Here is a 13,048-nt window from a genome sequence, read left to right on the forward strand (position 1 = left end):
AAAAAAACAAAAACCACCACCACCAGATCACCGGCCAACCAACCCCTCCCCTCACCTTAACTGCCCAAAATTCTCCCTAGATTGCCGGCGACCTGCCTGCCTCGCCAGCTGACACACCCCCTCTCTTCACCCTTACCCCGACGCAGTCACCCACCGGCTGCATCGGTAGCCCGAAACCACCGCGGTCCTTCCCTAGCCACGAAACCAGCCTATCTCCTTTTCCTCCATCTCGAAACAGCGAGGGGTGTTGTTTCCGGGGTGGAGGAAAGTGATAGGGCTGATTTTGTGGCTGGGGAAGGGCCGTGGTGGGCTGATTTCGTGGGGTTTTAGGTTAGAGATAGGGTTAGGATGCGTGGTTGGTGGTTGCCGGAAGGAGATTCGAGTGGTGGTTGCCAGTGGAAAAGGAGGGGAGGAAGGTGAGTCTCATCACCGGCGTTGGGGGAGGCGGAAAACCGGCGTTGGGGGAGGGGAGAAACCGGTGCAAGGGGAGGGGGAGTAGCAGCAGCCGGCGGCGGCAAGGTTTCCGGCGAGGCTAGGGGTGGGAATAGGTGGCTGGGAATTTTTTTGTTTTTTTTGTTTTTTTTTAATTTTATTATTTTAAAATATAATTTAAATAAAATAAAAAAATCAAAGGTTAACCATTTTAACTAAAAAGGTTAGCCATAAACCTAAAAAAGGTCACTATAATCAAATATGCAAAACCACGAGGTCACTACAGAGACTAAAAAAAAAGTTTGTCTTCCATGTGGAATTTTTGAAACCATGAGACCACCAAATAGAATATCCCTAATATTTTTGGTTGTATGGTTTTAGATAAAATAGTACAATGATTTTAAAGTGTGAAAATTTAATCGTAGGGATGATGTCAGTAGGGCGGGTCAAGTAGGAGACCTGCCCCATTCCCCCCCCCACCCGCACCCCAATGGTGCGGGGATGGGTCTCGATTTGGCGGTTGGTGGGGCGGGGATGGGGATAAAACCATACCCGCCATAGCCTAGTGATGTTACGGGAGTGGATATTAGGATGTACCCGCCCCATCCCCGCCCCACTTCATACATACTTGCCCCACCCCATACCCACATCTATATATTTTTAAAACCAAAATTATATACTTTTATATTATTTTATAAAATAATTATGTAAAATAAAATAATAAATATAATACTTTGTAATACACTTATATTATAAACAAAAAAAGTGTGTAATATTAACAATTATTATTATTATTATTATTATTATTATTATTTTAATCCATATTAATTATGTAGGATTGTGTATTTGGAAGACGGGGATTAGGTGGGTTTTGGGTGGGGATTAGGTGGGGGTGGATATCCAAGTGGGGGTGGGGCGGGGTGTTTTGAATTGTACCTGTTGGGGCGGGGGTGGGGATGAATTTTGGACCCACTGTGGGGATGGGGATGAAAATATTAAGTGGGGATGTAAAGGCCAACATCCACCCCGCCCCGCTCTATTGACATCTCTATTTAATTGCTGGGTTAAATGCACAACTTTAAAATTTTCATTTAATTAACAAGAAAAGTAATACTTCCTCCGTTCCAATAATATTGCAACAAGGATGAAATTACGCATCCCAAAACACATTTTATATGATAAATATCTATAATTGTATAAGACTAAAACTATAAAAAGTTGATATTATGAAAATATTTTATGAGACGAAACTAACAAAATCTCACATAATTTATTTTGCTTAACGTACAAATCATATTATATGGTCAAACAAAATAATGAATAGTGCAAAAGTCCAGTTGTTGCTATAATATTAGACCGGAGGAAGTGCTATAACAGTACCACTCCAAATACATAAAAATAAGCATATGATTGATTGGATAGCTCTTAAATACATATTTAGCTAATCGGTTTTTTTAATGATTATGTTTCATTTTAGTAAATATTTAGAAGTTTAGATCACACTATTTTTGCACAATTTTTTTACACTAATTAAAATAGTGCTAAATTGATAATAATACTAAAAACTACCGTGCGTGGCACAAGATCTAACCTAGGTACTGCAATAGAAGTCTTGAACTGCTAAAACTAGACTACAAGAAAAAAATTGAAAAAAAAAAAAAAAAGTTATAGCTGCAAGAGATATCAAGGTATCAACATTACAGTACAATTTACCACAAAAAAAGGCTACCGGCATGAGTGCATGGTAGTAATATTCTCGTCAAATTCCCCAAGTACTCATACTGTTAAGATATATGTATACAAAGAGGAAATAAATAAAATAAAAAATTGACCTTGCCATCAAAATTGTATTGGAAACAAGCTATGAGAGAGACTATGATCACAAGTTAGGCGTTCACCTCTCTAACAACATTACCAATTCACAATGCGGCGTATGAGGAAAGAGATCAACCGCCATTGCCTTCACAGGTTGAAATGGCTCGGACTTCGGCATGGACTTTAGTCTATGACGAGCCAAACCAGCATTGCTCATGTTCCTCCATCCCTGGCCTTTGCGGCCTTTCTCAGCTATTTCTGAGGACGGTGTGCATAGTTCAATAGCATTTGCCACCAGTGTTTCAGGATTACAGGAAATGTATCTGCAGACGGAAATAAACATTAGATGTCCCGATTTCTGTAAAGTTGTCGAATTTCCCATCAACTTTACTTTCTAAAGTTTTTTGTTTTTTTTTTTTTTTTTTTTTTTTTTATAAAATAAAGTTCTTCCATCAAGCTGGCAATTTAGACAATACAGGACCAATGGAATAAAACAAGTACAGAAAAGCAAGGGACTTACACAAGCCTCTTCAGACACGGATGAGTTCTCAGAGCTTTTAGAACCTACTCCAATAAAATACAATTAGAACATACAGCTCGTTTCCAATGGATACTATGATTGAAGAAATAATCCATGACACTTTTTCAACAAGCAGATGAGAGACAAAGCGTAAATGTTACTCACAGCAACCATAAAGTTCTAAACCATTCGTCAGAAATTCATTCCAAATATTATAGAAGAGAGGCCAAAGGCAGCTACTTGAAGTGTAACAGTGGGAGGAAATATGACATACTTCCTCCGTTCCTTAATAGATGACACAGTTTGACTTTTGCACTATTCACAAACAACACTTTGACTAGCTTTTGTGATCTAGCTACGATAAAACATAATCCCTGTGAGATCTTGTTTGAATCGTCTTAATGTATATTTTATTAATATCCACTTTTTATAATTTTACAATGTTGATAATGGGAGATATAACTCGTGAAAATTCTGCATTGGCAAACGTGATAAAAGCAACGTGTCATCTATTAAGGAACGGAGGAAGTAAGAAAGCAAATAGATTACGCGAGGATAATCTGACTTGTGAAATCAAGATTTATTACTACCTCCGTTTCACATTTTTTGCAACTTTTACCAAAAACGTCCGCTACCCATTTTTTGCAACTTTCCAAAATTTTCCAGTTTTAGTAAAATTTTTAAAATGAAATTACTAAAACACCCTTACTAAAATTTTCATAAACTCAATTAATTACTTAAAACAAAACTTAATAAAATACTAATATAACTTAATTATTTTAATTATTTCCCCCAAATCTAATTCATTCCCCCACCCAACCAAATCAATTCACGAACCAACATCCAGCTATCATCAAATTTTTCCAGTATTCAAACCCAATTCTTGAAGTTCTTCAATTCCCCAATTTCTTACTCTATCCTTCAATCATACTCTTTCTCTTCTCTCTTCTCTCTTCCCATGAAGACAAACCACCCGGTGGTGGAGATCTACGTGTGGACAATGGTGACGGAAATTTCGTGCTATATGGTGGTGGTTGAACCGATATTTACGACTGAATTAAGGGTGAGGTGGGTCGGTGGGTTTTTCAATGAGGGTTGGGGGTGCTAGAGGTGGTCAGTGGGTAGGTGGTTTTAGAGGGTGTGGGATGATTTTTGGTTGGCTAGGGTAAATGATTTGAGTTTCTATGGGTGTGTTACGGGATGGTTTTGTGGTGGTTGTCGGGTCAGTTTCGGCAGGGTGGGTAGATGGTTTCGGGTTTTTGTGGGTGTGTGGTGGCTACGAGGTGGGTTTTAGGTTTTGGGTGTGTGGTGGCTACGGGGTGGGTGTGTGGTGGTTGGCGGTGCCCATGAGGCTGGTGTTGGCGACTGGTACTGGGTGGTGATGCGAAGTGGTTGTGCGTCAAGGGGTGGCCTGTGTACTTGTGTAGCGGGTGCCATGGAGGGTGATTAATTATTAATCTATCCCCAATTTCTCTCTCCTTCCTTAATCACATGCTCCTCCCTTTTCTTAATCTCCATTTCTCATTTTTTGCCTAGGAGTCCGTGTCAACTCCAAAGTTGCAAAAAATGTGAAACGGAGGCAGTATAAAATTTGAATGGAGATGCAATCACAAGGGACCAGTGGTCCATTGTAACTATAAACTTGGGACATTTCAATGTTTATCTCAAATGAAAAAGATACCATGATGCAACATACAACGATATGGTGGCTAACAGAATAAAGACACAGAAGACAGCAGAAAAATAGTTTCCGAAATTTGCAAGTTAAGGCAAGATACACAAGAAAAACGAGGACAATGACACTTACAACCGGGTGAAGTCCAGAGCGTGGAGGATCAACAATTGCAACAACATTTTTAAAGTGTTGCTTCAAGGCACTCCCATCTTTAGTGTTACTGTCCTTAAGATTGCTCTGCAGATCCTGCTCTCCTTTATCAGAACCACATGCATGGTTAGTATCCACATTCACTTCATTCGAACAATCCTCAGGGTCTGCTTCATTCAATGATACAGATTGACTTTCTGCTGCGCCATTTTCTTTTTCGTCACCATCCAAAGGATTTGAAGTATCATCCAAGTATTCTCTCAGTAGAGACCCCATGACATCCTCAGCCTGATATAACAACAAAAACACAGACAAAATGAGCAAAAACTAGTTACCCAAGGCATAGGATAACATTTTCAATAGCTAAAAGTTGTTGAATATTAACTGGCATTGCTACCAGAATAGGCATTACAAACTAAAGAACTTGATAACTTACAGTCTTACATATAACCAAACAATTAAGCATAGCATTTGACTGCCATACAACCCATACATCAAGAAGGATTGAGATCCAACCTTTGCACAGATGAATTTACAGTTGGTAATGGCATTAATCTCAGCATTCCTTTGTGCATCGGATACAGCAGAAGCATTCATCTCAATACCAACTACCTGAAAATGGATCACAGTTTCTTAAGAGGGTGGAAATCCAATAACGCCATTACTAAAATTGAATATATAAGACAAGAAATTACATGGAAAACTGCTGGGCAGCAGAAAGTATTGTGAAAATTATTAACAGGTATTTCACCAGGTAAGGTTTAAAAAAGGTACAGGATACATATCAATAGCATCAGCTATGTCAGGCCATCTATTAGGAACCTACAGTGCCTAAAGCTGAATTCTAACATGATATTGGAGACAAAATGAAAGAAGTTAAGATTCACAGTATTACCATACCAACACGGTTGGCTAATGTCAGGCCGATTGTGCCAGTCCCACAACATACATCAAATAGTAAAGTATCCGGACCTAGACCAGCCCAGTCTCCTGCAAGAGAATATAGCTTCTCTGCAGCTAGAGTGTTAACCTGTAAATCAGTTCATAGCTATTGTCAAACAAATCATCCACATAATAAAATTTAACAGCAGCAAGAGATCTAAACCTGAAAGAATGCAGTAGGTGATATAGAGAACCGAAGATTGCCAATGTAATCATGAATCCTGGATTCATTGGTAGCCATGATCACTTCTGTCTCAGAACCAGATTGAGCTGTATGTATAGGTAGTGGACGCAATGGAGCATCAGCAGGAGCTACATTGGATATGCCTTTGTGATCCTGAAAAAGGTGGGAACAAATCAAATTCAAAGGTTTCTTCTGAGAGTGCACAATACTATGCACCATACCATCATTACTCCAATGCCTCAACAGTGGGTTTTGCCAAGGATATGCTTGGAGAGATATGTAATTATTCATCATAGCCATACCTTTTTCAGTACAAAGAGGCCAGTTATAATAGACTCTTGATCCAAAACAACTACTTCATAAATAAATAAATAAGCATAAAATATTTAAAATGCAGAATGCATGAATTCTACAAGTGGATTTCAATCATCCTTCTAAAGTCCTCACATGCATCTAGAACTCAACGTTATAGAGAATCAGACTCAAGGAGGAATCACCATACCCATCAAAAAAATAAAAAATAAAATTAAATTCTCAGATAACATATTACAGAGACCTAGGTCAGTAGGCCTACAAACCAAACCTTAAAAAAGGTTTCCAAGAATTAGCAATACAAAACAGTTGCAGGAACAATATTACACAAAGCATAGGTCAGTAGCTAATAGTAAGGTGTTCATACAAACCAGGAATCATACTGATGCTAAACATCTTTCAAAGTTTCCATGATGCTTCAAAAATAGGAGTAACATACGAGTATGAATTTAGCCAAGAGGCTTATATCAATATATCATACTTCTTCGGTCTTCAAAATTACAACACTTTCCTTTTGGAAAGTTGCAAAGTTATTGCATCATTACCTTATATGGCAAATGTTTCTCTCTATCACTCTCCTCATCACAACGGTCCCTCTATTGTCTCTCTCTTAACCTTAATAATTGTGCACTTATAGTACAATATTTGTAGAATGGAGGAAGTAACATTAACTCGGTGAAGCTACTAGAATGGTTTCTTTATTTGACTCATGATAAAGGAGTAAGAATAGATGAATAACAATTACATAGCCCACTTCACACAATAGATAGATTGATTATGCAAATTTAAATACTCCTTTTCTCACAAAATAAACTTCCTACTTGACTTTGTGGGCCCTTAAAGCTCAAATATTGTCAAGCTTTTCTACTTTCTACTTTTATACTGTTAATCGCATAAAATTTAGACAAATTAATAGTCAAATCAATCAAACTTTGACCACAAAAGATCAAATAGGGACTCTATTTTGGGATTGATGGAGTATCCTTCCATATGCAAAATAAAAATGAATGAGAACTCAGTACTAACCTGCAGAGCTAATACAGTCAGAGGCAAAGGTGGAGATGTTGAAGCAGCACCATTGACAAATGCTTGAGTCAATTTCTCGAGTTCACTATTCACGAGATCATCATCACAGCCCTCTGTCGAAACCTAAAAGACAAAAATGGTTATGAAAATGTTAATAATTTGGTCACTACACAAGTAATGATAGAATTTACTTCTTTATGCACGAGAAAATTTTGGTGCTGAAGGTCAATATCAACCGCCAACAAGTCACCAATCAGTTGCTAAGACTCCTTTCACCAGTTCATTGGAACAATTAACAAGTTATACCAACTCAGAATACCAAAGAAAGACATTATAGTACGAGAATTAGACCTGAACAATAAGCATGACCTCTGTAATATTAGCCTCGTGATTTTCAATCTCCAGCTCAACATTTTTCTGTGGATTCCGGCCTTCCCGAACCTGTTGATGAGAGAAAGATACATCCAACAAAACATACAAAGGTTCGCATTCAATGGTTCTTTTCAATGCATTGGAAACAAGGACTCAATAATCAATATGAGCAAAACCACCAAGTCTAAAAAAGAGATAACTGACAGTCAATTGACGCCAGAAGCCACTATTGTTGAATCTGTTCCAAATAGGTAAAGCCGAATCCCGCAAGAATTCCTGAAAGACCGAGGCATAATTGCATGCAATTTTAGAAACATTCAGGCAGTTTGTAGGCTCCTCAACAGCTGTCACGCCCTCTCTGCAAAGACAGAGATGTAAAGTTTAATTAAAATCTTGTTCAGATCCAAGGGACCCATAAATTTATGGAACTAGATCTTACCTGAAATTTCCAAGCATAAAACCCACAGTAGGTTTCCCTTGTACTGAAAGGCCAACAGAAAACTCACACTTGTTACGATACCCATTTATAAGTGGTGACTCAATTATCCCCTCTAGTTTGCATGGAAGTCCACCTAGTACATAAAAGTGGAGAAGTAGCATTGTAAATCCAATAAGTAATATCATGAAAATAATACTCCCTCTGTCCTCCAAAGATTGTCCCAAATGCTTTTTTTAAGAGTTAGGCAGAATAAAAGCAAGTGAGCTGGTAGGTTTGTCATTAACCTATATTTATTACTATTGTATTGAGGAAAGATGTGTGAAGACCACATACCAAAAATTGCATGGGGCAATCTTTGAGGGACGGATTGGAAAAAAAAAGAGGGGGGGGGGGGGGGGGGTTGATCTTTGAGGGATGGTGGAAGTATTACAGATGAGAAACATAAGGGGATGGACTGCTCTGCTAAATATAACCATGCCTGCTTAAAAGCATATAGTAGCCAAGGAAAAAGCAAGGGGTAATGCAAATAAAAGAATTTTTTTTTAATATGACAAGTGGAATTACCTATTTCTCTGGATTTAACAACCCACTCAGGTAGTTGAAGATCTTTTGGGCATGCTTTACGTGCATTTCTAGTCTGCAATATAAGATAAGTCCATCAATGCTTCACTCATGAAATCTTGACATTCCTAAGATCATAAAAGCAACAAAAGAGACATACATATTAGTTGAAAAAGAAGGATAAAACAACTAACAAGTTTTTTGAGCATTTGCGTCAGAGAGTTCTTTTTTTGCTCTAGTTGCTCTGCATATGATAGGTGAGCAAGGGGAGTCACTGCATCACGTACACTCTTTACCCTTGAAGTCGAACTATTCCCTTCACCATCTTCAGTACCATTTGAAGCCAAAGTAGCCTCTGTTTCATCAGCTACTCCAGGCATTCCACTTTGATACCTCTTTTGGGCTGATTTTATCTTTTCATCATAAGATCGTGGAATGACATCCCCAATCTTTAGTTTCTCCTTGCCAATAGATTTTCCTCCCAATAGCTAAAGCAATCAGATTGTGAGTTAGAAATAAACTTAAGTTCTGAAACAGCTCCATCACTGGTCTATCCTATCACAAATATGAATACCTCTGTTGCACTTTTAACTTGTTCAGCTGCTTCAAATGTCAGAAACCCAACTGACATACCTTTTTTCTTCTTAGCTAGTTTGAAGACGACCCCCTAGAAATGTAAGCAACAATGTACAAATTTAGTATAACGTGTCCATCTGTCAAAAGAGACACTGCAAAACAAAAGAACTACACAACTAGTTTGCTTTTTAGAAAAGATGATAACAAAAATTAAATGTTACTTCCTCTGTTTCCTTTTAGATGACATGTTCAATTTAGGCACACAATTTAAGGAGAAGAGAAAGAATGTTAAAGTGAGTGGGTAGACCATGTGCAAAGCTTATTTAATCAAGTTTGTAGTGGGGTCAACTAAATTAGACTTCCCAAAAAGGGATACGTGTCAAATAAATAAAAAACTTCCCAAAAAGGAATACGCATCAACTAAAAAAAGGAGGTAGTATATATCTAAGAAGCTTATTGATCAGCGCTATGACAAAGAGGTCAACTCAATCGGAACAAAGCAGGTCTGAACATATATATATATATATATATATATATATATATATATCGAAGAGGGGGATTGATGCGCAATTATATAAACTAAGAAGTTGGCTGGTGAGAAACTCCCTTTTGCCGTGGTGTAGACTTACTAGCCTCACAATATGTACTTTTGCATTTCCTCTTAGAAAGGTGATGTAAAGGAATTACTCTTATGTAGGACTTACTAGCCTCACTTACGCACTCACGTAAGTGCGTAACAGAGCACTAAAGCAAATAAGTAAATAAATAAATAAAAATTCTTTTAAATAAACCCATTAAAAACCAACCCGACCCAGAAAAAGTGGGTCATGAACTCTAATTTCACGACCCAAGACCCTTATTTACCGAGCCCATATAACCAAAAATAAAAATTTGTGCGAAACCCAAAAGGCAAGAAAATCATCATTACTTATAGTAAGAAAATGAGACTATGAGGACTTTTCTACACAAAACACCTTTATTTGTTAAAACTGTGGACACAACATTGTTTGATTGGACACTAGACCGATATTGGTGGACATATTAATTGCATCAATCCCCCTCTTCCAACACACACACACACACACACACTTTGCATTTCCTCTTAGAAAGGTGATGTAAAGGAATTACTCTTATGTAGGAAACAAATATAAAAAATTAGGGACTAAGAGTTAGGTTTAGGTTACTACACATACTCTCAAGCACAATAACTCCAACTTTGCATCCCTATAATTTCCTTCCTCCTGCACCAAATAGCCTCAACATTTTCCATTTTGGTCTGTTTCAGAATATTTACATTCATTTCTCAGTAAGTGGGATCTTCCTATCTCTAACATCCAAAAAGCATAAATTCCAATCTCTCGTTCTTAATAGGCATGAAATATAGAACAGAGATAATACACCTATTTAGAGCTTTTTTTAGACAAATTAAACCTTTAAACCAATAGCAGTATATATCTTTGAGACCTCATTAATTAGTATGAGAGACACTGAAAAACAAAGGGAGAGGGTGGAAAGAAGATATGGTATGAAGCGAGTACTTTGACCTCGGGTATAAGAGTCACATTTCTCAAATTCTCTATGTGGAGGGATTGGCATTGAAGAATTCTGGAGATTTTCATGGATATCACGGTAATGACCTTTTCCGTCAATCAAAACCTTCTACACAATGGTAAGTCCAGGCGACACATATTAGTTCAAATTCCACTTTGGACAACCCTAGTAAGATTAGAAGTATTAATCGCAAGCCCAAGTGACATAAAAGGTGACTTGGACTTCAGTATATATCTCCATAAACACAATAACCCAAACTCCCCAAAAACCCCTCTAGTTAAGGAATAACAAAACAGAGGTTTTTCAAACATAATGAAAGTAAAATTTCATCTCATTGTATAGCACGCCATCTGTAAAGAGGTTGTGAAATATATTATTCACTACACAATGTCAGTGCCCTGCTTCAAAATTTCACTAGAAATTTTCCATTAAAAAAGTTCCAGGATTGCAGCCAGAGGAGGGGGGGGGGAGGAGAAAAGGGCAGTATAGCTATGAGCATAATCGTGGTAAGCAACAACAATCACAAAGTTGAGAAAACAGCATCTTGCACTTGTTAAGTGGTTTGTTGCAGCCATCATGCCACTAACGATTACACTTCACTACTGTACTTCTAATATTCTGACATACTCCATCCAAAAATTAACAATCACATTTTGTTGTTGTTGTTGTTGTTGTTGAGTTATAGAAAGAGCCACAAGGGCAAATGATGTACACTTGATCCAACACACGCCTTGAGCATCACTCACAAAAGTCTTATCAACTAAGCTACATGACATCCACAATTTCCTAACAATGGTGATAGTTAAATATTTGCATTTGCTTTTATACGGTAAATTGATAAGGCCAGTTTATTCTTTATTTAGCAGAAATCATTGAGATGACCCTGCATATGCAGCAAGGCCAGCAACATGAAAATCAATGTGCCTGGACAAATTGCGGGGCTTGTTACATGCGCTCACTGCATTTGAAGTCAATGTACAACAACTTTATTATTAACACTTAAACACTACTCAATTGAGCCCTAACTTAAATTATATAACAGCAAGATAGCTACATGTATCTAAACAAGGACAAGTGTAGAATAAACTCCTACTTCTCCAAGGAGAACAATCAGAAGAGTGCAATGGCAAAACATGAACCGCTAGTGAAATTAATGACCCTTAAATTACTAAAATTTTACTATTGGAAATCCACATGTTTGAAAGAAACAATAAAACCCAATCAATGCAAAACCAACCTAAGTGGTTTGCCCCAGAAAATCAGGTAGGTACCCCTAAAAAGTCCACCCACCAGAACTAAGCCTATTAGCAACAATGAGCTTCCTAGATCATTGGTATCTTTCTTTGTTTCAAGTTGGTTCTTTTTCTCGTCATATAAGGAACAGTAGACATTCACAGTTCAATATTGATATATTCAACTGAAAGTCCTAGCTTCATACTTGTATTCAATGGCATTTTCAACAACAGCCATATGAAACATTACAATCCACCAACAAAAACTACTCAATCAAATTTCACTATCAAAACAAATTCAGTAAAAAGCGAGCCACAAAGTACAATGATATAACCGGGATTATATCCCAAGTCTCGGGTACCACCTTTACAAGACTTTTACCAACTAAGCTAGTAGACATCCACGCGCTATCAAAAACAATAACTAAAAAAACAAGATACCCACAAACCTGCTCATCAAGATAAGTCTTCAACTGGTCAGAAGTCCACTTCCTAGGCAAATGAATCAAACACTTACTAAGCTGAGGATCACCAGAATCACCCAAAACCTCAGTCATCATAGCACTCCTCTCCTCTTCCACATCTCCTTCATCATCTTCAGCATCCCTTTTCTCCTCACTCTCTTTCCTCTTCACCCTTAGCGAAGTGGGGTCCCACGAGCCATCGGGCCGAGGCCGAAGCTCCTCCTCATTATGGGCAAATCGGCATTCTTCTCCATGACTACAAGACCCAGAATTGCTGCGGAAGTAAGAGCAAAGACTTGTTTTGTGGAGGGGGTGGAGCGAGGCGGGTTTCGGCTTTTTTAGGTCATCTGATTCTGATTCTACATCTTCTTCCTCTCGCTTGCGCTTAACGGAGGATTCAGGGGACTTGGGTGGTGGGTTGCCGGAAGTGGGTTGTTGGGTGGTTTCAGCGACAGTTGTTGGGGTGGTGGAAGGGTTAAGGGTGTCTGTTGAAGGGGTTTTAGATTGTGGTGTCGCCATAGTTGGTTTTCAGGGAGTTGGGTTTAAGGTTTAGTGAGTAGTGACTACTGACTAGTGACCGGAGTTGTCGATCTCTCTATACTAGTAGAGTACAGTTTTTTATTTCAGGAACTATAATTGTGTTGCGTCCAAAATTGTTCCGTCAATTGTTTGGTTCCTTTTTGTTGGCAAGGTTTTGACCATTTTTTCTCCTAATGAAATTCCAAACGTAACCCATAAATATGAATAGAGGGCAGTTATGTAGCCAGAGTGGGGTATAAGTAGGGGTGAGCATGGAT

The 13,048-nt window shown here is 38.1% G+C and overlaps 1 protein-coding gene across 1 annotated transcript; it reads right to left on the reverse strand.

Moving 5' to 3' along the window:
* Positions 1 to 1,962: 1,962 nt before the first annotated feature.
* On the reverse strand, positions 1,963 to 12,966 carry LOC110711829 (zinc finger CCCH domain-containing protein 24-like). Its single transcript, XM_021890258.1, has 14 exons — positions 12,237 to 12,966; positions 9,003 to 9,095; positions 8,623 to 8,916; positions 8,432 to 8,504; positions 7,868 to 8,000; positions 7,633 to 7,786; positions 7,408 to 7,497; positions 7,057 to 7,179; positions 5,698 to 5,871; positions 5,488 to 5,622; positions 5,109 to 5,204; positions 4,575 to 4,880; positions 2,768 to 2,811; positions 1,963 to 2,570 (listed from the first exon to the last, which is right to left on the reverse strand). Exons 1-14 carry the CDS (start codon positions 12,768 to 12,770, stop codon positions 2,327 to 2,329), a joined length of 2,493 nt encoding a protein of 830 aa, XP_021745950.1. The 5' UTR covers positions 12,771 to 12,966; the 3' UTR covers positions 1,963 to 2,326.
* Positions 12,967 to 13,048: the final 82 nt, after the last annotated feature.

This window comes from Chenopodium quinoa, unplaced genomic scaffold (assembly GCF_001683475.1).
Source record: "Chenopodium quinoa cultivar QQ74 unplaced genomic scaffold, ASM168347v1, whole genome shotgun sequence".
Lineage (NCBI taxonomy): Eukaryota > Viridiplantae > Streptophyta > Magnoliopsida > Caryophyllales > Amaranthaceae > Chenopodium > Chenopodium quinoa.

What these genes read in the sequence shown, in the direction of transcription:
- LOC110711829 (XM_021890258.1), bottom strand. Translation starts at nt 12,770, where the DNA reads ATGGCGACACCACAATCTAAAACCCCTTCAACAGACACCCTTAACCCT. An exon ending in AGACTTATCTTGATGAGCAG is followed by an intron (nt 9,096 to 12,236) that starts GTTTGTGGGTAT and finishes TTACATTTCTAG; the next exon opens with GGGGTCGTCTTCAAACTAGC. An exon ending in TTTATGCTTGGAAATTTCAG is followed by an intron (nt 7,787 to 7,867) that starts GTAAGATCTAGT and finishes CTGTCTTTGCAG; the next exon opens with AGAGGGCGTGACAGCTGTTG.